Genomic DNA, 27,030 nt, shown 5'->3' on the forward strand with positions numbered 1-27,030 from the left:
AATAGTAAAATGTTGAATGTTTATCTATTTCATACTTTAAACATTAGATAAACAACATTCCTCACTTATCCTCACATATAATTTCTGTCATCTCCCTTTTTCCTCTTCTCTCTCCCACGTCTTCCTCTATTTCCATAAATCCTTTCTCCCTTTATATACATACCCTTCCTTTTTTTTTCCCTGCTTTCACCACCTCCTTCCCCCCTTTCAGTGCGGTTTTTACTTGGACCAATCTCCTCGTGGTAGTTGTAGAGCTGGAGGGATCCGAACAGGAAGCTCTGGACCTCGTGGCTCTGGTCACAAACGTTGTCCTGGAGGAGCACTACCTCATTGTAGGGGTGGTTGTGGTGGTTGATCCTGGTGTCATCCCCATCAACTCCCGAGGGGAGAAGCAACGCATGCACCTCAGAGATGGATTCCTGGCAGACCAGCTGGACCCCATATATGTAGCTTACAACATGTGAGGGCCTTTCTGTAGGTGTGTTTTCACTCAATGTAACTAATTACATTACATGGGCCAGAGAGACAATAAATACATAGTTTGTAAAAGTCATAGACCAGGTGTCATCATGACCTCCGGTAAAAGAAAGCCAGCCACCCTCAGCTCTCCGAGGGGAAATACAGAAACATTGATGCAGAATGGAGAGAAATTTAAGATGGAACACAAACCTCATGTCTGTTTCTCCTTGTGATTTCTTGCCTCAAAAATAATGGTTTAAAGGACATTTTGGTTTTGGTAAGATCAGTTTTGTATGTATGACAGAACTTCTACAGTAACTTTTTAAACCCAGGACACCCAAGTAAAGTGTAATACTACACTGTGCCATTAACACAGTTTACTTTAATATCCAAAATTATGAATGTTTGCTGTGTTTGCCATATACTTGTGCCATAAAACAGGACTGATACAAGTACCCAATCCCTGCTTCAAAGAAGATTAAACACGATTCTAGTTTAGAGCCACCTGTGCCATTGTAGGTTATATACTTTTAATAGTTTATCCCTCTAGCATTGTCATTACTGTGACTTTTGTGCTCCAGCTCAGTTTTGACCATGTAATAGCATCAACAGAGAAGCACAGCAGTAGTGTTAGAAGGGGGGGGACAGTTTGTGTTATATGTTGCTCATTCTGTCAGTAGTGCTTTAGTTTGTAGCATCAGTAACAAAACGCTTAAGAATAATATTCTGGTTTGACTAAAGTTTAATGTTTAAAGTTTTTTGCAAATCTGAAATGTGTAATATGGTTATTGTTCTAGCTGGACAAAATGCAATAGGAGTGATGTGAAAGCTTTGAATGACTGCAGACAGTAAGTACCAATCATTCAAAGTCATGAGATGGTGAGGAATATAATCATTGCTTACTATAGCAGTGTGCCAAAAACATAAGCCTTAAGTGTTTTTCAAGCACCTGTCCCTAGCCTGGCTCCACTCTAACTTATTTTTCTGCTGTTTAATTAGCTGTTGGATAGAAAAGGAATATGCAGAAGGAGTCTGTGTAGGTTAAATCCTTCTCTTATTGCACCCGAAGTCTTTCATCTTTCTGCCTAAGATGAATATACTTGATCTGATCATCAGCCATTACAAACACACAGTCCATGTATATTTTAATAGTGTCTGTCCCTATTGTCAGTTGAGCAAACAGCTGCAAGAAAATGTCAGTATGGGTTAAATGCAGAATGTGAAGACCTCCTTTCAAGTTTGAGTCTGAATGAGAGAATGTTGTGAGTTGTATATACCATATGAGGCAAGTATCTGGTATGCTCATAACACCTTAACCTCCCATCTCATCATATTGAGTCTGTAAAGATGAATTTTACTGTATGTTGCTTCTTTTTTGTGTGCATCCCTTCAGAAATGGGCACCCAGCCTGCTGTAAGTATGTACAGGTTTTGTGTAAATTATTAACAGATGGAGGGAGATAACAGGAAGAATAACACAAAGACTGAATCTGGTATCTGTGTGAACCTCTTTCGTAAACACAAAGATGATTTCAAATAGATTCTGGAAACTGGGAAGAGACACAAAAGGCCTTGTAAATGTTTTTATAGTGTGAAAGAAGAGTGACAACTGGCCACTTTAGGATAAGACGAAGCACACTTTGAGCACATTCTCTGGTGAGTGCTCAGATGTCATGTCCTCCAGAGCAAACTTGTTGTTAACATATGGAAAGATTCGTTTGATATAACGTTAGTGGTCATTATTTTCATAACATGATTTCTTAATGAATAAAAAAGTGCTTTTAACTTGAAATGTTTGTCTTTACTTGCAACTGAACATCTAGGTTTCCTGCCCATTAGAACTTTTTTCTCTACTCAGACCTCCTATTGTAGCATAAACAGGTTTTTGTATTACAGATATAAGATTCTTCATACTGTTACCTGCTAGTTTTTACAAGTGTTTTAGACCCCAGAGGTTCAAATGACTTTTTTCAATCCTATATTTTTGATATTTATATATATACACACACCCCTCTGGGGACTTGTAGCCTATCTTTCAAAAGGCCAGAGGGTAATTTCTATCTCACTAATAACATTTACAGCAACAGTGTCTATAAGTAAAATATAATTTACTTTAGTATTTAAAACACAAATTTCATCCTTTGAACATCATTATTTTTATTTAGCTCATAATCTAAAAGGTAATAAACAAAAAAAGTCATAATGGTGACTAAGTTACATGAACATATTTGCATCACGTAGTTGTGCAGTGATTATCTCTGTTCTCAGCGAGCACTATTTTAAAGTCATACATACTAATCCTCTGTGAGGAAATAAAAATGATTAAGATACCATAAAGTCATACCTATGTTTCTACTGGCCACCTGAGAGAAATCATAATTAATAAAAACAAAAATATAACAAATATATTAATACAATGGTTATATGGATATGGATGAGATATGATAAACTTTCTTACAGTGCTTATGCTAAAGATTCAAATAACTATTAGTAGCGTGTGGGAAATTGTGTTGCCTTGTTACAGCTGCTCTCAAACAAGTACAAGTACAAACTGCTGATCAATATGTAAGAAAAAAAACCCAGCTAGGGGAGTAAACATATGAATAAACACATAATATAAAAATAATAAATGAAACAAAAACAATACTATTTGTCCATTTTGACCATTTAGGCCCCTTCTAAACATTAAGAAAATGTAAATGATATAAAATGATTAAAAAAAACAAAGTCATACAGTGGTTATGTTGATCCCAGTGCAAAATGAGAAATCATAAACATAATGGTTTACATTGATTATACAAATCATTGAGAAATTCTAATAAAAAACACTCATACACTGATTATATTGACAACATCTGGTAGTTATAAATACTTTAACTAAAGATTAATACAGTAATCATGCTTTTGGTTGTTGAAAGTAATGTTTCAATTCTTACAGCAGGGACAATATTCTGGTCATACAGAACTTTGTCCAACATGGCATTCTGTCTGCCTGTCTTAAACCCCTAATTGACATATGCCTCAACAATACAGAGCAGCTCAGATGCTCTTCTCACTGCTTCCATTTCATTCTCTGGTTTGAATTGTCCGTTAGGAATCTGGGGACATGGATAGCAGTTGGGATATTGAGTTTTTTTGGCATCCACTCCCAGCATCTTCAGACGTTTCACAATTTGGGGCAAAACACTGAACTGGGGGTTGTGGCATGTAGCTCGTTCAGCCATATCTGAAATGGAGAGGCTACTGGGATGTTGACCCGATTTTTTATACTCTACAGCTATGAGAGACTTTTCAACTGCTTGATGGACTTTAAATAAACACCATTCTGTGCTCTTTCCACCGATGTCATTGTAGGCAGCTTGGAGATCACAGCGAGCCTGTCTGCACCAGCGCTGGGCCTCCTCTTTGTTTGGTCTTGGGACATTTTCATTATAAGTCCAAAAGTTGTAGGAATGGAAGTTTCTAGAAAACTTCTCTCTACTACTTCTGTGATGTCTGGCCTCCTGATTCCACTGCTGGTAGAAGTCTTTGTAATGTGACTTTCCCCTTGGACAGGAGGAACCTGCAGTTTTGCCTGCAGTGCCTTTGCTGAGTTCATCAATTCGATTCTGCAAGTATTGAAATGCCTCAGTGGCAAGAGTTTCAGAGTCAGGATTTTTGTCAGGATGCCATCTCAGGTACAGTCGCTTAATGGCTTTATCCCTTTCTTCCTTGGGAAGAGTCCAGATCTCTGCCAAACATTTGTCAATTTCCCTTTTAGCTTCAGCAAAAGAAACTGGCAAGGATCTCCTAGATGAGGAACTTGTTGATGGTTGGGAAGAAGATGTTTTGTTGTGTTGGGAAGAATGTAGCTCCAGCTCCATTGAAGAAGATTCTGGATATGTGTGAGTCCTCTCTTCAGGCTTGGGCTTCTTTTCCCGTTTAATCTGATATAGGTCAAGGCAACTGACTTCGATAGGCTCATCTTTCCCAATGTTTATTTTATATCTCCATGAATATTGTCCAGACCTCCCGGGAAGTTCCGCAACAATAATTGCATAAATGTACTTGTTGTTAGTGTGGTAGCCAACATATTCCCCCTCTTCAAAGATATTGAAGATGTCCATGTCCAAAGAATCATGCCACACCTCTGGAATATCGGTCCCAGGGGCTGGCGGATTACTCCGGAAGCTTTTAGTTTCAACACTGTCATGGATCCCATTCTTAGCCAAAGCTTTCTGAACATCTTGCAAACTGTCACACATGAGAAGTTGTCCAAGGACTGTGAGGTGAAATGATGCAATGCTGTTACCTAAAAGAGCATTAATCTCCTTTGTCAGTGTCATATTGACCTCGTTTATCACCTTAGGTTCCATGGTGTCACTATGTTTTAAATAAAAAATGCAGCCGTTTTGCCCTCGTTTGACAAAAACATCAGTTTCGGTGGCACTTGTGGGCAGTTGCTGTTTATTTAGCCAAAGCTCCGTTTCAAGGCTTTGACAGCAGACAATCTGAATACCGCCAAAAGTCTTCTCACACATGTCAGATGCATCTTTTTGTGTTATTTTTCCTTTAGAGTGCTCTCTGATGAGACATATTAGTCCATGTCTAAATGCAACCGAGGACAGATGTTTGTTAAACCACCCACTAAAAACGCAGTTTGGCTCAAGCTCACAAAGCTGCATGTGTAATTCCACCACTTTCTCCTCTGTGAACTGAGACAACATTTTAGGCTGAAATTTCAGAGGCAGCAATCGCAGAACCTGATGATGTTCATAAATGTCTATGCCCAAATGACATTCACTGAGGTTCTCGAGCAACAGGTACTTATTCTCCAGCGCTTCTTCTAACCTTCTGGTCTCAAAGACTGTGTCATTGTAGTAAAGTGTGCATGATGGGTGTAATTTCCCATCAACTGCAAGAAGATACATAGTCGTTACATCATCAAAGGACTGGTTTCCTTCAGCTGTGATTAACTGGAACAACTGCTCAACAGCACGTTTTACAGTTTTCAGTTGGTTTGGGTTCAGTTCTGGTTTTTCACAGGAATCAGCATGAATTTCTGCCAGAACGTTACAATACTGCTTTGCTGTAGGCTTCTCTGTTATGCCAATTTTCTTAAAGAACTCTACGTACAAGGTATCCTGGGGAAGAATTTGGTACAAATATGGTCTGAATTCCAGGTGATAATGGAGAGATAGAGACACATTCTCACTCCTAACAACTTGTCTGTCTTTTTCAACCAACACAACAGGAAGACCAACGAGTGTCTTCACTTCAAAGCCATTTGCTTGCAGGTAGGTATAGCAACTTCGAAACACAGTAGCACGCGTTTTAATCAGCTCGTCGGTTTTACAGGGTGACTGACAGATGTTGCTCAAGTTACTGGTAACGAACTTTGGAGGTGGCTGTTCATGAGCACCAACATTTTTCATCATTTGCAGGATCTTTTGTGACCTATAAACTGGTAAGTCTATAATTGGCATTGAAGACCAAATCAGTTCCTGACACTTGTGGTCAATTTCCATCAAAGATCCTCTGATTTTAACTGCAGTTCTATCGGTGACAAATGGTTGGTGAAAGTTGCAAAGCTCTTTTTGAATTGTCACAGGGAAAATAAACTCGATGTCAGCAATGCTCTCCAGCAAATTTAAGTTATTCTCTTCTATATTGTTCACAATTTTTAAGGCTGCTTTGAAAACTAATGTTGATTTCTGTTTCAAGATTTCAAGCTGACAGTTTGTCTTTGCGTCTGATTCTATCTGATGGGCAAACTTTATTATGTCATCTGCTGACACAACATGATTCATTCCAAGTTCTTTGAGCAACTCCCTCACTGGATTTCTTATAAATAGATTTATGTCCCGGAACTCATTCCAAAATTCTTTCGGGACAAATCTCTCCTGGGGCAGCATTTTCTGATAAAGCTCAACACTCTCATCAAAGTAGTATGATGCTGTCTTCAATGAACCTTGAGAATTGCGAATCAGGTTTACCGTCTTCAGTGAGGAGATGATTTGGCCCCTATATTTAGGATAATCTTGATAAATTTGTAGTGAGAGTAACAGCTTTAAGCAGGAAAGAGTCTGACTCTCTGTGAGTGTGTGTACAGCAGGAAGAATGAATTTCATAAAATATATCAAATCATTCAGGACTTGGACAGGTAGTGTTTCTGACAGACTGCAGTTCTCCGGACTATCTTTGAGAAAAATGGTGCTGCTGTTTGGCATGGTGAACAAATCAGAATATTTCTCTAAATGTATGCTCTTGAGGATATATACTGATTTTGCTCCATCAATCCTCACTCGTTCACCCTGTACTGTTTCAAATATTGGTAAGGATTTGAGCTTTCTATGATACTCTTGAATGTCTTTGGCTTTGGATGCCCCAGACTGCAGGAAGTTCTGAAGCTCATTCATGTCTTTGCTGGAAAGCTTGGAAATCTCTGAGTGTTTAACATTGTAGACCTGATCCAAAACAGAGTTTTTATCATTTACATTCATTAATTCAGGGTATAGAAATAAATGTTTTAGTGGATCCACCTGCACTTCACGGAAGAATACGTTGTTAAGCTTCATAAAGCCAAGTTTAAACAGGATACCCGATATATCTTGTTCTGAAGCGAAAGGAATCACACTTGGCATGTATTTGATTGTTTGCAGGAGGTGCTTGTTGCGTAACCTTGGACACACAACAGGTAAAATGCAGCAGTCACAGAAGAGCATCTTCAAATCATTTAATGTCAAGCTTTCCTCATCACCTCTAGATGTTGCAGATTCAATTTCACTTGCTAGGAATTTCCAAAGTACATTTAACCATTTCATCGTTTTCTTGTTTGGAACATGGAGACCACTGTCGGGATCAACTTCACAGGTCAGAAGATGCTGCTGAATTAATGGTTTTAGAGTTTTTGCTGCCCAGGGGAGTCTCAAATTCTGGACAAGATTACATTGTTTGAGAACATCAATGTGCATATTGTTGATCTGATAATGTGCAAATTGGTCCTCGCAGCCCAAGAAGAGATTCTCATATCTTGATATCAGGTTGGGTGAGTTGGAATCAAACACTCTTAAAACCTTGTCTTTTGTGAGAAGAAGTGGAAGCCCATTGAGTGAACTCGAATTATCCTTTGTAACCTTTTTCGACTGGAAATCCTTTAAACAGAAACTCAAGAGCTTCGAGCATGTTGTTTCATCTTTGATCAGAGTGGCAGTTATAGGCAGGGGTAGCCCCTTAACTGTTTGAGTTGGGTCATTGAGAGGTTTCTCTGTCAGAAACTTTCGCACAGTTGAAGGGTTTACGTCTTTTGATTCAACACCAGCAGATTTGAAACTACTCCAAACTTTTTCCATTTCTGTGGAAAAGGGAACCAATTTCATTCCAAGACCTTCCAAAATGGGATTTATCGGGTCATGCTGTGAATGCGTCAGGTAAAGTGCCTGTGTTGCTTCAGTTTCTCTTGTGTTACACCAGACAAAAGAGTACTCCTTGATGTTTCTGCCTGCAATTTTACGTGTTGAGGTCCTCTTCACTGGAATCACATTAAGGCCATTTTCTTTGATTGATCTGTATACTTCATGTATCATTTCATGCCAATCCGGATTAGCATCTTTGGACACATGTGGCCAAAAGCACAAGTATGAGCTTCCGAGCAATGACTCAGTACTTAAAGAAGAGCCTTTCTTTTCTGCAATGCTCTTGCTGATAAAATGAAGGACATCAGCATACAGTGGAGCAATGACTTCATGTTTCAAAGATTCATTCCACTTTGTTTTTAGACTTTGTCCATCTTCTTTCCAAAGTCCTCTCCTTGCAGAATCTACCTCAAAGTTTGCATTGACATGCACTGGCAGCCCAGTTTTCACTGGTAAAGGAAGGGAACAAAATTCAGCTCCATTAAAATTCATCCTTGGACTGTCTGAGTTCACAAGTGCTGCTATCGCTGCTTGGGGAAGTTTATCTGATAGAGCAACTTCTATTCCATTACACTTTTTGAATGAACCAAACTGTTCTGCAATGATCCATTCACTTTTTCCTTTACCTAAGGCTGAAATTATGGTTTTATAAATGGCCTTGCATGGGCTTACTGGTTTGTCTGATTTTAGAGCCTTTTGTTGTGCTTTTACAAAAGCATCTTTTTCTTCTCTGCACGTCTGTGGGATGCTTTTTTCTACCGTGAAGATGTTTTCCAGTTTCTCTAAATTTTCATTAATTTCATAGACTTTTATTTTGGAGATGTGTTTCAGAAACAAAATTAGTCCTTCAGGATCCTCGGAGAGAGCTGAGCAAAGCTCGTTCATGTCAGAGTCAGTGACTCCCTGCTTTGATATTTCAGAGCTGTTTGCCATGGTACCTTTTCTTAGAGGTAATCTGAACATGGTGCCCTGTTTAAGAGAAAATTGGTCTGGAAGAAAGGATCTGTACACATCTATGTACATGCTCTTGAAAGTGCTATCTAGTTTATAGCCAATCCCAGGTGATTTGCCTGAATGGTTTTCAATGTATTTTTCATTGGGATCAGAAATGCAAAGTAATTCATCTCCAGTAAGGATTGAGGGGCAATCAGTCAGGTGGTAAACAGAATTGAATCCAACTCCATATTTTCCTGTCTTCCCTGTAGAGTCGTGCTTTCCTCCTACTCCGAGCTGTTGAATGCCAACCAGGTCAGCATCAGAAAACACTTTGTTGTTGAACACGCACAGTGCTGGACCCTGCAGATGGTTCCATCTCTTCCCAAATGTTTTTTCTTTGCCATGCTGGCGTTTGTCCCAGACAAAGTGAATTTCTGTTGCTTCTGCATCATCAGCATTTTGCAGAAGTTCTTTAAGAATATCCTTCTTTGATGGATAGGCAGAAATTATGTTTTTAATCCGGACAGTTAGTTTCTCCTTCTGTTCAAAGTGAAAGGCAAATGGTGAAAGGTCCTCAACTATATGGTTTTGCAGTGTATGGTGCCTGGTTGTTTTAATTTCAAAGTGGCGCGCCATAGCACGCGAGATATTCTTATGGCACAATGTGATACCTGGAGCCTGTGGCATCCATGGGCTGTCATTGTAAAACAGCTCATTTGCAGGTTGTAAAACACCAAGCTCATTTGGTATCAGACAATTATCTATTGTTTTCTTGTCTGCCTGAAAGATCCCTACTTGTAAAATTGTAAGGCACATTAACAGATCACTGGTTGGCAAAGGCTTGTTTCCATGTTTGGAGTGCAGCTCCTGAAGCACACACAGAAACTGGTCGATTGTAAAACTTTTTGCAACCCCTACACTTTCCCAAAGCTTCCTGAAATCAGTGAAGGAAGATGGGAGGACATAGAGATAGGGCTTTGCTTCAAACTGCTCGTTTTCAGCTACATTTTTAACATTCACAAATTTATTGCCAATGAGAATGAATGGAAATGAATTTGCCCTCTGTGAAATCAATCTGGACTCACCCCCTTCCCTGAGCCATTGGTCTAGAAACCTATAGCATTCATGTGCTATTGTTTGAAGCATGGAACTGTCAGTGGAGTGTGATTTCTTACAGGCTTCTTGTAGCTGATCAAGCACAGTCTCCAGGCTTGGGCTGTCATGAACTCCCAAAATATGTAGGACTGGATCGGTGTTATGTATTTTCAGACCATTATGATCCAGCACTGGTTGTGTCAGGTTAACGAGTAGGGAGCATTTTCCACTAAAAACATCAATGGGCTTTCTCAGTGTTGCATTTCTTTCCATTTTTGTATCTCCAGGGGAAAATGCTGGGAGGAATTCAGTCATCCTTATTTTTTTCCAGAGAAGAGAGTGTTTGTCATTCATGTGATTCTTCATAAGCTCAAGAAGACATTTCAGTTGCTCATATGCTTTCTTCTTGTCAGTGCTCCAGGTTGTCATGATTGCTTCTGCTTTCTCAGTCAGATCTTCCAATGGGAGGTCATCACTTGCCATTCCAAGTTCCAACAAGCGCTGAATTCTTTTGGGGGAGCAAAAGTCCTTTTCAGTACCTCCGAGCAAGCGCACCTCTTCCGCATTAAAAAGACAGGCTGCTTTTCCTTTTGGATAAACAAGTTTGCTGATATACTGGAGCTGCCCACCTTTTGTGGGGATGCACGGATAGCACACCAGTAGATCGTCAATTTCTTTGATGTGAAGGTCGATAGCATGCAGCACAAGAGTATCTCTAGTCATAGGGTCCATGGCACAAAGGTTGGTAAACACTGATTCTTGGTAAAATGTCTTCCAGTTCCACGTTCTCTTCTGTAAAACCATGTCTAGGCCGGCCTGTTTCAAGCTATTTCTCAACCACAGTGGAAGAGGAATGACACGGTTGGGTGGTTTTGCATATTTCTTGCACACCTGCACTGCAAGTGCACTGATGTCTTTATCTTCTTCAATGCTCTCGTGTAGAAATATGGCACTGTTGATCGAGCACCAATGTTCCCCGTCACTAAAAAGCTCCGGGCCAATGGAGTCCTGGGCAATGATGGTGTAAAATGCATCCACCAAAGGCCTAAAAGTTTCACTTACTTTTTCTCTGTTGGGCCAAAAGTTGTGATAACAGTAAATATCCAGTTGCTTGTTTTCAGACATTTTCTTTAGTGCCAAGAGTACAGTAATATATGCTGTCACTACAGGATCCTGTAAAAGAGCTGTGTTCCACTCATGTTTCACTCCACTCTCCCATAAGCCTTTCCGGTTGTTTGTCAAAGCAAATGTTCCATTTACATTGACTGGTAGACCTGTGTGAATGGAAAGAGGAAGAAAGCAAAATGCCTCTCCAACAAGATCTGACTGTAACGAGGACAATTTACCTGTTTCTGAATTGAACTGTAAAGGCACAGCAACCCCTCCAATCGGCAAAGAGAACTTGGCTTGCTTGATTTCTTCAAGGGCCATATTCAAGGATTGATGTGTCCCAAAGCAGTTGTACAGGAGCCATGACTGGACTTCAGTTACACCAGATTGCTGACTGGTTATTTGGACAGTGTTGATTGTGCAGCAGTCAATAACCTCTTTGCATTTTCCATCAAGGTTCATCAGTGATTTCGCAGCTTCATGCTGCTTCGATACAGCGGCTTCATCTGGAATCCCAATTGTGCTCATAGTTGTTTTAGAAATGGTGAGGATGGTTTCTATTTCGTCTTCTCTTGGTGGAGTTGACGCATCATTTGAGATACTTTGTAGAGACAATGTATTGATGTTTTTCAGAAAAAGCAGGTGAGTTTGTGAGTTTTTAGTTAAGTGCTGTTGAATATGCAGGATATTGTGTTTGTGATACACCTTTGTGCTTATTTCTGACTTCAGAGCCTCATCTTCAGTTCGGAAAGGTAGTTTGATCAGAGTACCTTGATACGGTTGAGGAGGATTTTGTCTGGTGAAATTACAATCAAAAATATGTTCATATGGTCCAAACTGACCAGGAAACCAATCAAAAAGTTGCTGCTTAGAGAGATCAAGCTTTATTCCTGGGTTTGTTTTGTGTTTAATGTGTTTGCTCAGGTGGGTTATATTTGGATCAAGTATGAGAAGACTGTTGCCACTAAGGATGGATGGGACATCTGTCACATGATACACAGTATTGAATCCAAGTCCAAACTTTCCAATTTTTTCCACCTTGTTTTCCTTTGAGGCAGAGCCAACTCTGACAATATTTGTCCAATCCTCAGCTGTGAACTGCTCATTATTAAAAGCCCAAAGACAAGGTCCTTGACAAAGGGTCATGTCAGGGTCAATGAGACTGTCTGGCGCATCTTTATGCACTCTGTAGTCCACCAAGAATTTACAGACCTTTGCGGTTGCATCCTCTGCATTTTGAATAAGTTCTTTGAAGATGTCACTTTCTTCATCATACTCTTTAAGAATATTTTTAATCCTTGTTGTTATTGGTTCAGATTGTCCCCACTGTTCTATTCCCACCAACTCTGGATTGAGGATGTACGTGCTAAAAAATGTAATGTTCAGCCACTCAGCTGTTGCCCTTGGGATTTCCTCATTCATGACATGAATTATCTCCTGGTTGTAATTAGAGTCCTTTAGCCCACTTTTGCTTACATCACAGAAAACAGCTGTTGACCGTTGTTTCAGGGTATATTTTTCACCCTCTACAAGGACTGGCACAGGGATGTCATCCTGAACCCTTATCCTCTCTCTCCACAGCCAGTTAAGAATCTCAATTGATACTTTTACCTCAGCTGAACTTGCAAATGGCTGTTGCCTTCTTTCAATGTTTTGCTGGATCGAATAAAGAATGCCAACAACCTCATCATCAGAGAGCAATGATCTTAAACCAAACTCCTGAAGCAACGTCTTGTAAGGCAAAAATTCATTTGGCACCTTTTTAATGTAAGAACTTAAATCTAGATTACGAGGGTAATCTAGAACCAAATCCCGCGGTGATACAAACTGATTATGGCTCCACAGCCAGTTTGTGTCCATGTCCTTCATTGCTGCAAATTCATAGATGTGCTCTTGCATGTATCTGTAAATGCTGTGCAACCTGCTTTTGAAATCCACATTTGTGTCAGGATCAGCCATTTTCTTTGCTTTCGATGCCATGATTTCCAAATTCTCTCTTACTTTTTCTGGTGGAGGTTGGTCTTTGAGACCAAGTTTACTGCTAACTCTGTCACTGAGGTTTCCCATCAGAGGCATTACATACTCCACAATGTGCTTATACACAGAATCTCTTATTTCAGCTGGGGAGAAGAAACAAGTGTTGTGTAATTTGTCATTGCATTCTTTTTTGTCATTACCAGGTTCGTCACATGGGATCCATTTTAGCATTTTGAGGCATTGAAGCTGCTCATGAGAAAACTTTGACAATAGATCATTAGCTTCCAACATTTTTAAGAGCGCATCCGCTCTTTTGAGAGCCTGAGTCTTAGTTTGAGGGTCAACCTGAAGTTTTTGTATCACTGTGGCAGCATGCAACAGATGCTCAGTTGACACATCTACTTCCTTACTTAGCAAGCCTAGATGTGTTAGGCTTTCAAGCATCTGTGGTGTTGCAGTGTATACATGTGGGGGGAAAAAGTCTGACTCAAAAATGACTGCAAAGGACTGAATCCTTGGATCAAATAAGCTTGAGGCCCTTTTCAACTCTCTATTTACTTCAATGAATCTCAAGTCCTTACATCTGTTTTTCAATGTTTGATTTTGATAAAAAAGGACAGCACCATGTTGTAAAATCCAAGTCATGATTTTCTCTGTGTCTTGTTTGCTGCATGCCCCTTCCTCAATGCAATCGATAAGGAGAATAGCTGCTTCTGCTGTGTCCAAAACCCTGACTTTGAGCAGCTGTAACAGGCTGCGATCAACCTCAGTAGCACACTGCACAACTGAATCAGGCATTGGGAGCTCTGTTGGCAATTTTACGTCAGATTTTAGAAGCACAGCCTGTTTTGATTGAGAAGCTACCCAATGACCTTTCATAGTTTGAAACAGAGGTAACTTTGAAATTAAATCTGCCTCACTCCATGAGAGAGAATCCAGACGAGAGAGATAACCTTTCAGATCTTCTCGTGCTTCACGAGGGGTAGTCTTAAGTTCTTTGATGAGATACTGAGAGTCTAAATTCACCAATACGGTCATGACACCCCTTGGAGAGGGGCAAAGCACATAAGAGTCTAAGTCCTTGTGTTTGAGCCATTCGTTTCCTCTTACCACTGTACCACCAACTTTGTCCATCAGCTGAGTTATTTGATCTGGCAAGCTAATTTGCTTGTTTCGCTGCAAAATTAGAGTTGTTTTCTCTTGTAATTGTGCTAGTGATACAGGCCGACTGTCAGACAGAGGACTGACTGGTATTAATGGTATTCCAGTGAAATTACTTAACTTATTGAAGTGAGTGTTAAGAAATTTCCAGAACTGCTGGAGCCAGTCCAAAGGGGGATGTTGACTGTTGTTTGTGTCCCAGGTAACAAGCTGTACACCAGTCTGCTTCCAGTCCTGTGGCAAATACCTCCTTGCATATTCAGCCACCTGGTTCGCATCAATGTTGATGACATTGAAGAAATCTGAAACACAAATTTTGTTTGTGTTGTATGTGTTTTATTAGTGTACAAGCAAGAATGTGTCCGGGTTTTCCCCGCATAGTAAACCAAAGGATTAATAAAACAAACAAAAAAGATAAAATAAACTCAATTTACGGTAATGAAGTGGTACACATTTTTAAAAACATTAAATATTAAATATTTTATCATATGAACTGTGCCATGAAAGAAATTGCAAAAATTACGGGCAACACGCGCAACCAATACTGTATAACAGTGAAGATGAAACTCATGCACAATTGATATATGTAGATAAAGTGTGAAAACATGTAGAGTATATGTGGCATTCTTACGTTTCCTGGCCATTTCCTTCAGGTGGGATTTGCAGGCTGCACTGAGATCATCTGGGATGAAGAGGTGTTTGCAGAATGGTAGCAGGACTCTGCACAAAGAAGAAGTTTGTTTATTGTTTCGGTAACAACAAATACATTTGCATATACTAATGTCCATCCATCCATCATCTTTAGCTGTTTATCCTGTTCAAGGTCATGGGGTTTGGGGCAAGAGGCAGGGAACACCCTAGACAGGTTGGCAGTCTATCTCAGAGCCAACAGAGAGACATATACAGACAGACAACCATTCACAGCTACGGGCAATTTACAGTCACTAATAAACTTAACATGCATGTCTTTGGACTGTTGAAGGAAACCAGAGTACCCAGAGAAAACCCACGCAAGCACGGGGGGAACAGAACGGCTGCAGCCAACCGGGGATGTGAACCCTCCACCTACTAGCAAATACTACTAGCTAAATACAATCCAAAGAAGGAAAATACTACAAATTGAAAATGTTAGCAATAGTCAAATAATATGGAAGCAAATGAGGGAGAGCTAAATTACTGACCCTGTCACTGGATCTTTGAGAACAACTGCCAACATATCAATTTAGTACAGGTTAGTACTTAGTACCACCTCCTTATTTTCAGTACATTAGAAAATCTACAGTTTCTGATAATGTCTATACTAAAGCATATGGTTAAGATTTCTGAAAAAAAAGTGTGAAAAAAGAAAGAAAAGTGTCTGAGTGAGTCTGTGTTTGAGTCTGAATGTGAGTTAGAAACCATCCTCACAAAAAGTAATTGCCATTTTGTCTCTTTTGAGCTCACCCAGTGTAGAAATGTGGTTTTCTAATGTGCTTTTTGTAAGTTCTGAACAACAATGGAGTCCTATGGCACACGTGTAAAAACTAAAATCAGGTTCTGAAGAATAACCAAAATACAGTATGACATTGACCTTTTCCTTTCAATTCAACATGTGGGCACAAACACATCTCCAAATCAATGCTAATGTTGCTCTGTATATTAAATAGGCTATTTGCTAACATGCTCACCATGAGCTGATGTCAGTATGTCACTATTATGTTTTTAAACCTGGTTCACTACTGGTTCACTACAGCACATAGTTGGCTATGAACATGGCACAGTGTGTAGTTCACATTCTGATCCTATTTGGTCGCACTACTGGTAATACAGATGGTAATAGTCCCTGCTTTGCTTGTATAGAACCAAATAGAATTCAGACCAAATGTCAAATATGAATTTTACTGACTGTATCAGCCTCAAACAATATTTATAACTTAATTAATTTTATTTCCAAACACAGACAAACTTTTAGCAGTAATTATTATTTTCTATCTATAAAATAAAGCCAAAAATTAAAGCCTTACCTTGGGACTTCTTCACTGTCAATTAAAGCAGTGTCCTCCTCTCTGTCTGTGAAAAATCTGAAAGAGCCATCGTTGAGTGGAAGCAGCTGAAGCCCCTCGAGTTCTCTATATTTTCCATCACTCAAAATGTACTCCAAAAGACAGAGTTTGTCATCTTTAGAGATTTTGTGTATGTCAATCCTGTGAAGACTTTCCCTCAGGAAAGTTGGTGTTACATGTTTCAGAGTGTTGAGGTGTGGGTAGACCTCATTTATAGCTCTTGCACAACTACCTGGTAATGTGACAAGATTTTCATCACAGAAAACTAAAGTCCTTGTAATGGCGGCCAATACTTCGGGGCTTGTTGGACCATTACATGGGAACACAGCTTCTGATGGAGTTATAAACATTCTTTCATTTTTGGCAAGAGAAAGAATGGCCACATTCTGTCTGAATATCTGAAGTAGAACATCCACAGCTACTGCATACCATTTTTCTTTGTGCTGTATTTGGGCAATATCTGGCCACAGATCATACACAGAGGAGACAGAGAAAACAGACTTTCGGGCAAGTTTGATGGCATCTTGAATGATCATGAGGTATGCCTGGGGTAGCACTTCTTTCATCAGCAATTCATTCCACACAGCGTATTCATCATGTTTCTGATCATCCTCTTGCCACTTGATGTGTCTTCGGTTGTCTGTGAGACCAAAACATGCATTGAGATAAATTGGGAGTCCAGTCTTATTGGATTCATTGTTTGGGAGGGGGAGAAAGCAGCTCAGTCTACTCTCACTAGGGTCTCTCTTCTCAACACAAGGGAATGCCAAGTCAACTTGAGGGAGAAAGCTCAACTTTTGTGCCAGTGAATCAAGATTTTTTACATTGCCTTCTTTCATGGTACATGTCGTCACTAGCCACTTTGTTTCTTTGGGGTCTCCTGAGTTGAGGGTTATCGATTTAAACCTTGTACAGCCCTCAACAACTGGCCCAATGTTTGACTCCAAAATCACATCGGTAGGGACTGAGGCTTTCACTTCAAGCCTGGTATTAACAGTGCCGTGTATGTCAATATGTTTTAATGACACAGAGGTCACATTTTTGAGGAAGAGGAGGCTTAAGTCTGCATCAGCAATGAAGCTATCAAAAAGCTCAACCACCTTATCAGAGTCGTAGAGGTTATCTGAAATATCTGATGGCTCATTGCGCAATGGGAATCTGAAAATTGTCCCGTCAAAGTGCTGATCCTCCATGATAACTTTTGACCACTCTTTTTGGCTTACAAGTGAAACGATATCACGAAAGGGTTGGAATTGATCATACATGTTCATCAGAGTGTCTTGATGTTCTGCATCATCCAAAGACCACAGAAACCCTCCATTCCTTTCTCCAAAAATTTTTTCTTGGGGGTCCATCAAACCAAGGTGGCCTGAACTGAATATACTTGGCAAATCTGAATAAAGTAAAAGAGATATTGTGTAAATAATTTCTTAATTAAGTGTTCTTAAACGATTAAAACCTAAACTCAGACTACTAGTTATATATATGCTAACTTTAAATATAGTTTCACCTGTTGTATGGTAAACAGAGTTGAAGCCGATTCCAAACCTCCCGACTTTGTTTGGGTCATTGCGCTTGACGCTCCTCCCTGCCATCTGAATTCCTTCCCAGTCATCATCAGTGAATGCAGCATTGTTGTAGACATAGAGAGCAGGACCTTTGCAAAGATATTGTGATACAGAAATATTTTCATGACATTAGTTCAATGCATTCATGAGTTTATTAGTTCTCTCTTGGTGCTTTTTTTGTAGTATATTCCAGCAAAACTCAAGCAAGAAAGTTTAGAAGTCTGAGGTTGTAAACGTATAATGAGAAGACATAAACCAATTTCTACGTGTATGTAAACCACTGTCTGTGCAGTTGTTTTAGTAATACTTTTGTAACATTGTGATGTTCTGTCTAATGTAGTTTCAATGATTTTCTCTTAGTTTTTTTGCTGAATATAAATTATTAGCAGTATTATCAGAAGACAAGCCATTAACGCCAAGATTAAAAAACAATAATAATACAGTAATGTGGATAAACATTACACACTATGGGATCTAAACCATATATTTGTCATCAGGCTACCTATTAGTTGCCCTATTTATTCCAATTTGAACCTTGAGCACAGTGCATACCTTGGTATTTTCCCAATTCATTAGTACAAAGGCTCTCAGTCCCATAACTTCTCTCATCATGGATGAAAACCACTTCTGTGGCTTGAGCATCCTCTGCATTTTGAATCAGCTCCTGTTAACAAATTAAAAAACATAACCAATAATAGAACTCAGCAGATCAAAGGCACAGTCGCTGTGTCCAAATTCGTGAGAGCACAAATGAGTATACAATACTTAAAACCCTTTTATTATGCATATTAGTACATGGAACTTGACAATACTGTGTAATTTCCAGCATTTCTCACCTGGCTTACAATAGACAAGGAGTCAAAAGAACCAGAGTAATTGAGAAATATCGGGATCAATGATTCTGTCTGCAGTTCTCACTGTCCATTTCGGTCTATTGTTGTTGTTCTGACTGCACTACACCGACATTTGATCAACCTTTCCTTGGTATGCAGTCTCGTCATCATCTCGGATCAGGCTGATAATGGGTGTGTCGGTTGCAAATTTTAGGGGCTTGACAAGGAAATTGCTTAAAGTGCTTTGTGTAGAGGGAGAGGAGGAGAGCAGTAATTTTTCCCATCCTCACCTGCTGTGTCCTGTTATACAGAGAGATCGGAGAGTTTGGAGGATAGGGTTTCTGGAATGACTGTCTTGAATGCCGAGCTGAAATCAACACAAAAAAATCCCTGCATATGTCCCAGGGCTGCCGAGGTGTTCCAGGATATAATGAAGTCCCATGTTAACGGCTTAATCTAATTACCCGTTTGCCCGAGTAGGCAAACTGCACTGGGTCAAGCAGGGCCCTTGTGATGTCTTTCAGGTGGTTGAATAGTAGTCTTTTTTTTCATGATCAAACACTTGAAAGTTATTGGTCTGTAATTATTTATTCCTGTGATACAAGCTTTCTTAGGGGCTGGAATTATTGTTGAATGTTTGAAGGTTGAGGGGACTGCAGAGCACAGCGAACTGTTTAAGATTAGGGCATATTATAGTATGTGTTATGGATTAGGTATTATATAATATTATATGAATTACTAATTAAATTCTGCAAATATGTATAATGGTTATTCATGTAGTCTAAATGCATAATGAGATGCAATCAAGTTGGGTCATGAGAAAAAGATTAAAACCCAGTTCATATTAGTTTTAGACCTTTTATTCCTCCTAATGTGACCACTTCTGTGATCAGACTGTCATCATAGTAAGGACAGAGGCAGCCATCTCACATTCAATTATTACACACTGAGGATTCATACTGAGCTCATAGTCATCACATCATATCATCATATCACACTTAGTGATGTGGAGTGAGAAGGATTCTAGTGCTGCTGAAAAGACCTAAAAGATTTTAGACATTACAATAAAGAGGAATGCTCCAAAGCTTACTAATCAAGCAGAAGTAACTGAAATTCTCAGATTTAGCAGAAGAGCAAACCTCACCATCTTTGCACCACTGCCAGTGCTGTTCAAGAGTCTGAGGCACAGGAGGCTTCCACAGTACCTCCCCAAAACAAGATAAGTTTGGAACTTATTTCTATTAAAACTATATATTTTATTTACATACGGAATTTTTAGGCTGCCATTATTGTAACTGGATCTGTAATCCAGGTTTGTATAAGCAAAATCACAACGACAATGCTATTTTGGGGTATATATACATTTTATAACATAAAATGTGCACTGGCAATGTACTAACCTTCAAAATCTGTCCACCATCTGGATATCGACGTAAAATATCTTTCAGGTAGTCAATGAAGGGTGGGGCTGTTGCCCCGAAGGACGTCCTAAACAAAGCACAAGGATTACCTCAGTTAACTCAAGTATATTACTTAGTCATTCTGAAAAAGTTTAACCCGAATTACAGTCAGATTTGATCCGCACATATTGGACTTCTAAAGAGTATTTAGCTACAGGTAAATACACAAAGATTAAGAGGCTTTTCAGCCGACACACTGGTGTAAATGTGAGCTTTATTTTTTACACACAACACTGCGGTTTGAGAAGAATAAATTCATAGTAGGGGACAGAAAGCATGATTAATCAACAACTTACTGAGTGACAGCTTAGAAAAACTCCTTTGACCAGTAGGTGCAATGGTCAGTACAGTCTAAACTGCTGCTAGCTGACTGTCAGTGCACACTGACACTAACAATGATATGCTAAAAGTATGTTGGTCAGAGATTAGAGAATACATTTTTGGCATGTCACCATCATCATTATTCTCTCATGCTGGCTTGTAAAGTCTGCTGTAAAGAGGGGCAGCTCTTTCCCTCTCCCCTTTATCATTAATGGTTAATTATAGAAGTAGCATGAAAGAATGCACTCAAAATAAGTGAAAGTTTACACCTAGAAGCAACAACTTTTAAAGTACTCCAATGGTTTGAGAAAAAGTCTCTTTTCCTTAAGGACATGGCTCTGAGTGTCCCTGAGTGCCCCAGACTTGAGAGATGAAGATGCTTCACCCAGTCTGAGAGAGCTTGGGAGGATCTGTCACGGTGAAAGGGATAACCTGCCCAAATTCAGATTTCAGAAAGTTGATGAGACTTACCCAAGCAAACTTAAAGTTACAACTCTGGCCCGAAAGGCTTCTGCATATTTATTGAATTCGGGGTCTGAATACTCCGGTAAAGGAGTCATTTCAGTTGCCAGTAACTAGTTACTTGCCAGTAACTAGTAACTAGTGCCATATTACTCTTATTAGTGTAAATTCAAAATTAAAATAAAACAGAAGTGACACTCACCGAGTTTTTTTCTTTGTCTTCAGACTCATCCTTCATGGGTTGGATGCTGAGTCAGAAAAAAGCACTTGCTGAACAAAATTTGTATTTACAACATATGAAATGTAGTAGGGGAGACCACATATGGATATATCACATTTTACTTCACCACATGTAACTCACTGAATTTTTGAGCTAGAGTTCTCAAATGCTTAAACACAGTACCCACATTTGTCTGCTATGAATGGCACAAATACACCACAAACCTCATGAGTTCATGTCAAGTTCATGGTGTTTGTTACAACCTATCATACTATCGGGTTAGGTTGTAATACATACTGGGGTACAATGTTTATTTAAAAAAAAAAAAAAACTGACGCCAGGCCATGCAGTATGTTTCACAAATGTTAATTCAGATAAAAGATGAGACTGATGTGACTCAAATGTGTTATGGGTTTCACTCATGTCTGGTTCAGACTGGATTTTCAAATCCTAACCGATTTTAAAAAATATGACACCAAAACGACATATTTAGCGTATTGAAGTTAACTCTGATTTAACATTTTAATTACAGAACACATTGGGCAATGCAGTCAAGAGGCAGCACCACACACTTTCTGTGCTATGTTTGGTACTGATGAAGAAAAGCGAAGAAAAAACTGGAAGAAGTCACAGCTGAGATGCAATAAGCACTGCATATGCCTTCTGCAGCACGAGCTGCAAAGAAAGTCAAAATTGCTAGTGTGGAATGAGGCTATAGTCCAGGCAACTGATAAAACTACTAATGTTCTATTTCCTATGTTGCTTGCCCTCTGGCTGTAGCATAATGAACCAATCCCTGCGCGCTCGCACCAACTGAAGCAGTATAGTTCACGCCCACCGGTGAGTGGGCCAAAAAGTTGCTACTTTATCGCTCTCATGGTGTGCTCAATTACGTCCGCAATCACACCATAAGAGAGCGGCGACTGTAGCACTTATTCCCTTTTTTTCCTTCAGCCTTGTGCCAGCTAAGAGCTATTCCTTAACTAAAGAGCAAATATGTCCAGTAAAGATAAGCGAGGCAGCGGCAGCACCGGCGGCGATGATGACGGCGGGAGCAAAGCGAAGAAAGGCGGCGTCAGGATCTGCGGAGCTTGTCAAGTTGGGTACATTGAACCCGGTGACCTTCACCCCCGCTGCCTTGGCTGCTTGGGGGCGGAACACGCGGGCCTCGCTCTTACTGAGCGGGCTTCCTGCATGTTCTGCAGGCTTCTGCCTGAGGACACCCTACGCTCCCGGGCGGATTTCTTTTCTGAAAATCCGGAGCAGTATTGGCTTCTTAGCGATGTTCTTGACATTGAGCCTCCTGACCGCCTTCTCACTGAGCACCATTTGCAGGAGCCGGGGTCTGACGACTCCGCCTCCGCGTCTCACGGCTCATCTTCAGGCTCCCCCCTGCTCCCCCCTGCTCCCCCCCCTCCACCTGCGGGGCTGGAGCAGCGCCCTCCGAGCTACGCTCTACGTCGTAGCTCTCAATCATCAACACCGCTTCCCGCCATGGTGCAGCTACTTCAAGAGCTTCCGGACATCATTAAGATCGCCAGCGCTCGTGGTGATCTTTCTGTGCCGGAGGATGCCGCGTCGCCACCCCAGGAAGCCGCCTTAGCTAATGCCATTTCTGATCTGGCTCTCCTACCTGATGCTCTTCCAGACAAGTACGCTGAAGAGATCAGCAAGTTTTCCAGCGCCATCCTCGCCTTGTGCGCCCCGATAGCGATCGCTTCGGCGCGCATCTCGGCATGGCAAACCATGATCGCGAGGAACGTCTGGCTCCATCTTTCCTCCATCCCAGAGGCTGTTAGAAAGGATATGCTGGAGGGACCCATCAGCCCTGATGGTCTGTTTGGTCCCCATTTCCAGCACCTTGTTAGAGAGATGCAGACGGCTTCGGAAGAAGCGGAAAAGATTCGTCGCCATGTCACAGCTCCCTCTCGCTCCGCCGGTCACTGGCGTGACCGCCGTGAGCTTTCTCACAGACAAAGGCGCCCCGCTTCATCAGCATCAGCCGCTTCGCGACCTGCTCCGGTGCAGCCCGCTCCTCCACCTCCTCCACCTGCCCCCCAGGCGGCAGGCGTCCACTCAGTCATGCGACTGCTGGGCATGATGGCCACGGCTCTCTCGGTGGTTCCCCTCGGCCTCCTACACATGAGGCGACTGCAGCGCTGGTTCTCTCGCCTGCAGCTCGATCCTGTACGTCATCGCAGACGTTTGGTCATGATTCCCCCATCAGTGGGTCCGGATCTAGCCTATTGGAGGGGACCTCGCGTCATGTTAGACGGCGTACCCCTCGGCCGCCCCTCATCACACGTCTCGGTGTTCACAGACGCTTCGCTGTTGGGATGGGGCGGGACATGCCTCTCTCAGTCAGTGGGTGCTCCCTGGCCAGAGGGCATGTCTCTCCACATAAACGCGCTGGAGCTGCTCTCTGTGTGGAACGTTCTTCAGCATTTTGCTCCGGTGCTCTTGGATTGCCACGTCCTTGTTCACACGGACAATACGACGACGGCTTCCTATATCAACCGTCAGGGTGGCGTGAGATCCTCACGGCTCCTCAGCATCGCCAGGAGACTGCTGCTGTGGGCGCACTCGCATCTCCGCTCCATCAGAGCTGTGTACATCCCCGGCGTTCTGAACACCGCCGCGGACACTATGTCTCGGGGGGGGCCCCGCCCCGGGGAATGGGTGCTGCGCACAGAGCTGGTCCAAGAGGTTTGGAGCAGGTTTGGCAGAGCCGAGGTGGACCTTTTTGCAGCCAAGGTCAATGCCCAGTGCCCCCTTTGGTTCTCCCTCCGAGCTCGAGATTCCCCCCCCCCTTGGGGTGGATGCATTCTCCCATTGCCCTTGGCCCAGGCGGCTCCTTTATGCATTTCCGGCTGTCCCTCTGATTCCCCGGTTACTAGACCGTGTGAGAGAGGAGTATCTCACCGTCATCCTTGTGGCCCCAAGGCGAGTGGGGGCACCGTGGTTCCCGTCACTCTGTCAAATGCTGGCAGGCCCGCCCTGGGAGCTCCCGTGGCGTTCGGACGCATTGCCTCAGGCCAACGGGATGATCCGCAGTCCCCCAGTTCTGCTCCAGCGCCTGTGGGTCTGGCCCCTGAGAGGAAGCGCCTAGCCGACCAGGGGTTTTCACCCCGCGTGGTGGCCACCATTCAAGGTGCGAGGGCAGCATCCACCACTTCCTCCTATGTAGCCAAGTGGTCATCCTTTCAGCGCTGGTGCTCTGAGAGGGGCGTGTCTGCCTCTTCATGTCCTCTTCCTCGGGTTCTGTCTTTTCTTCAGACCCTCGTGGACAGAGGCTTATCCCTCAGCACTGTGAAGACCTATGCCGCTGCGATCTCCTCATGTCATGAGGGGTTCGGAGACAGGTCTGTCTTCAGTCACCCCTTGCTGAAACGTTTCTTAAGGGGTGTGAGGAGGCAACGGCCCCTTTTGTGCCCCTTGGCCCCTCCTTGGGATCTTTCTCTGGTCCTCCGTGCCTTGGTGGTTTCTCCGTTTGAGCCGCTGGAACAGGTTCCCCTCAGGCTCCTGTCATGGAAGACGGCGCTTCTCTTGGCTCTCACCTCTATGAAAAGAGTGAGTGACCTCTCTGCCCTGTCAGTCTCCCCGGAGTGTCTTTCAATTCGTGGGGATCTCAGTCTGGCTGTTCTCCGCCCTAATCCTGCATTCATGCCCAAGTGCATTACCAGTTCTTTTAGGTCGAGAGTCATAACCTTGGAAGGTTTCTGCACACCTCCTCACACTTCTGAGGAGGATGCCTCCTCTCATCTGCTGTGCCCAGTGCGTGCTTTGTCCTACTATGTGGAGCGCACGTCTACTATACGCCGTTCCGAGCGCCTTTTCGTGCACTACAGGGAAGGCTCTGCCGGGCTTCCTCTTTCCACTCAGCGCCTGTCCCACTGGCTGTGTGAAGCCATTTTTCAAGCATATGAGTCCTCTGGGGCCCAGCCACCAGAGGGAATCCGTGCACACTCCACTAGAGGAATAGCTTCCTCTGTGGCATTGCTCAGAGGGGTGTCGGTGGAAGACATCTGCCTGGCGGTATCATGGTCCTCCACCTGCTCTTTCGTCCGGTTTTATCTTCGAGACGTTTCACGCCCCTCACTTTCCAGTTCTGTGCTTTCTGCACCCCAGAGTGCACACTCTGGTGTCGGTTAGTATGTCTTGTCTCTCCATCTCGGTCCCCAGGCCCTCAGTGGGCTTATTGAATGCTCTCCCACTGCCTGCCGGTGTGTTCACAGCTGTGATTCCCCCCCCCCCCCCCCCTTGTGTTTTTGTCACAGTTCAGGTCGGTCCAGCTGTGAAGCAGGGTTCTGTTTACTGCTCCTAGCTGCTGTATGGCACTAGTGGGGCGTGGACTATATCCTGCTGTAGCATTTGGTTCATTATGCTACAGCCAGAGGGCAAGCAACATAGGAAATAGAACGATGGTTACGTACTGTAACCCCAGATTCTATGACTATGTTGCGCAGCCCTCTGGCTTTTTGGGCCCCACTAGTACCTCTTACTGGCTGAAGGAAAATGGTCAGTTAGAGGGAATAAGTGCTACAGTCGCCGCTCTCTTATGGTGTGATTGCGGACGTAATTGAGCACACCATGAGAGCGATAAAGTAGCAACTTTTTGGCCCACTCACCGGTGGGCGTGGACTATACTGCTTCAGTTGGCGCGAGCGCGCAGGGATTGGTTCATTATGCTACAGCCAGAGGGCTGCGCAACATAGTCATAGAATCTGGGGTTACAGTACGTAACCATCGTTTTTAAGCAAGTACGTTGTGTAACGTTAATGTTAGCACTGCACAACATACATTTTGTGACACAAAATACAGACTCTCAGTGGCTGTCGCTGCTTTAGCTGAATATTTCATCGCTGCTCTCTTTACACTTCAAATTGTAAAAGACAAACGTGATCGTAGACCCTGTCAGGTTCTTATAATCCCAACCTCGTGCCCAGCCCATCTGACTGACGTGCTCTTCTTTGTGACATCATCCGATGCTTTAACAAACAAGCAAAGGGCCGCAGACACACGCGCGCGCGCCGCTGTTACCATGCAGGCAATATGGTAAATTGTTACAATCGGCATCTGTTTTTTAGCGGGTGGTTTTGAACTTTTTAATGGCTGCCCATGTCATCAGTCTGAAGTTTTAAGTTCAACATTTCTTCACTTCCCCTCAAAATGTTTTCTTATTTTTATAACATTAACAAAAACTATAATTCTGGGGTAGTATGATGGCTAAATAAGCACAACCTCAGCAAAAACTTCGATACGTAAATTAAAGTCTGTAAAACAATGCAGAAAGAGTATTTTACTTCGTCATAGTGGCAGCTCCATGGGCCCACCTGTAAGGCTGAGAAGTGTCTGTCCACTGTTGTGCTTTTTTTATTTTTTATTTTTGCCTTTTCGGGTTATCCCATGAGTTCAGGGTCGCCACAGCGGATCATTGTCTTTTTGGCACAGTTTTTACACCGGATGCCCTTTCTGACGCAACTATCCCCAATTCCTAACGGCACCACTGCACAGCTGGTGCTTTTTATCATCTGCTTAATGCAACGAGCAAAGCAGGAGATGGACACATTTTTAAAAAATGTAATAAACAGGCTACCTAAAATAACTGGCTAAAACACATTAAGTAGGGAATCCACAAATAGAAGAAATCATACAAAAACTCTGAGAATTCACATTTAAAAAGCACAATAAGTTTTTTCACTTTATGGATTATGATGCTAAATATTGTGTCAGTATCTTCGTGAGGCAAGAACTAATTAACTTAACTACTCGGAGGTGCCGGTAAAGAGGCAGGAGTTAAGTTACAGTACCTTAGTCATGTTCGCTGAAAGGTCGCATCAGAGCCGCTGCTGCGAAGATTAAAGAATGCGGATGCTTCAGCTGGGCTCTATATACTTGCGGCTGGTGTCCAGCCTTGCCTGCGTCGTTTCCGTCATTCTGGCTTGTTCCTTTCGTTTTCTACATGAATCAATCGTCCTTTCGTGCGAAATGAA

The 27,030-nt window shown here is 42.2% G+C and overlaps 2 protein-coding genes across 18 annotated transcripts in view; one reads left to right on the forward strand and one right to left on the reverse strand.

The window, feature by feature from the left end:
* dip2a (disco-interacting protein 2 homolog A) overlaps nucleotides 1–2,250 on the forward strand; it is a 68,745-nt gene extending 66,495 nt beyond the window's left edge. For all 17 annotated transcript variants that reach the window (XM_067515535.1, XM_067515536.1, XM_067515534.1 and 14 more), the window contains one exon: nucleotides 212–2,250. In XM_067515535.1, the coding sequence (XP_067371636.1) occupies nucleotides 212–464 (253 nt within the window). In that variant the 3' untranslated portion in view covers nucleotides 465–2,250. The remainder of the gene's footprint in view (nucleotides 1–211) is intronic.
* A 348-nt stretch (nucleotides 2,251–2,598) lies between these two features.
* Nucleotides 2,599–26,961, reverse strand: sacs2 (sacsin molecular chaperone 2). The gene is made up of 8 exons (XM_067515532.1): nucleotides 26,848–26,961; nucleotides 21,020–21,065; nucleotides 19,975–20,062; nucleotides 18,294–18,405; nucleotides 17,684–17,830; nucleotides 16,135–17,566; nucleotides 14,763–14,851; nucleotides 2,599–14,433 (listed from the first exon to the last, which is right to left on the reverse strand). Exons 2-8 carry the CDS (start codon nucleotides 21,046–21,048, stop codon nucleotides 3,464–3,466), a joined length of 12,867 nt encoding a protein of 4,288 aa, XP_067371633.1. The 5' UTR covers nucleotides 21,049–21,065; nucleotides 26,848–26,961; the 3' UTR covers nucleotides 2,599–3,463.
* Nucleotides 26,962–27,030: the final 69 nt, after the last annotated feature.

The sequence above is a fragment of the Channa argus genome, chromosome 9 (genome assembly GCF_033026475.1).
Source record: "Channa argus isolate prfri chromosome 9, Channa argus male v1.0, whole genome shotgun sequence".
NCBI classification, from domain to species: Eukaryota; Metazoa; Chordata; class Actinopteri; order Anabantiformes; family Channidae; genus Channa; species Channa argus.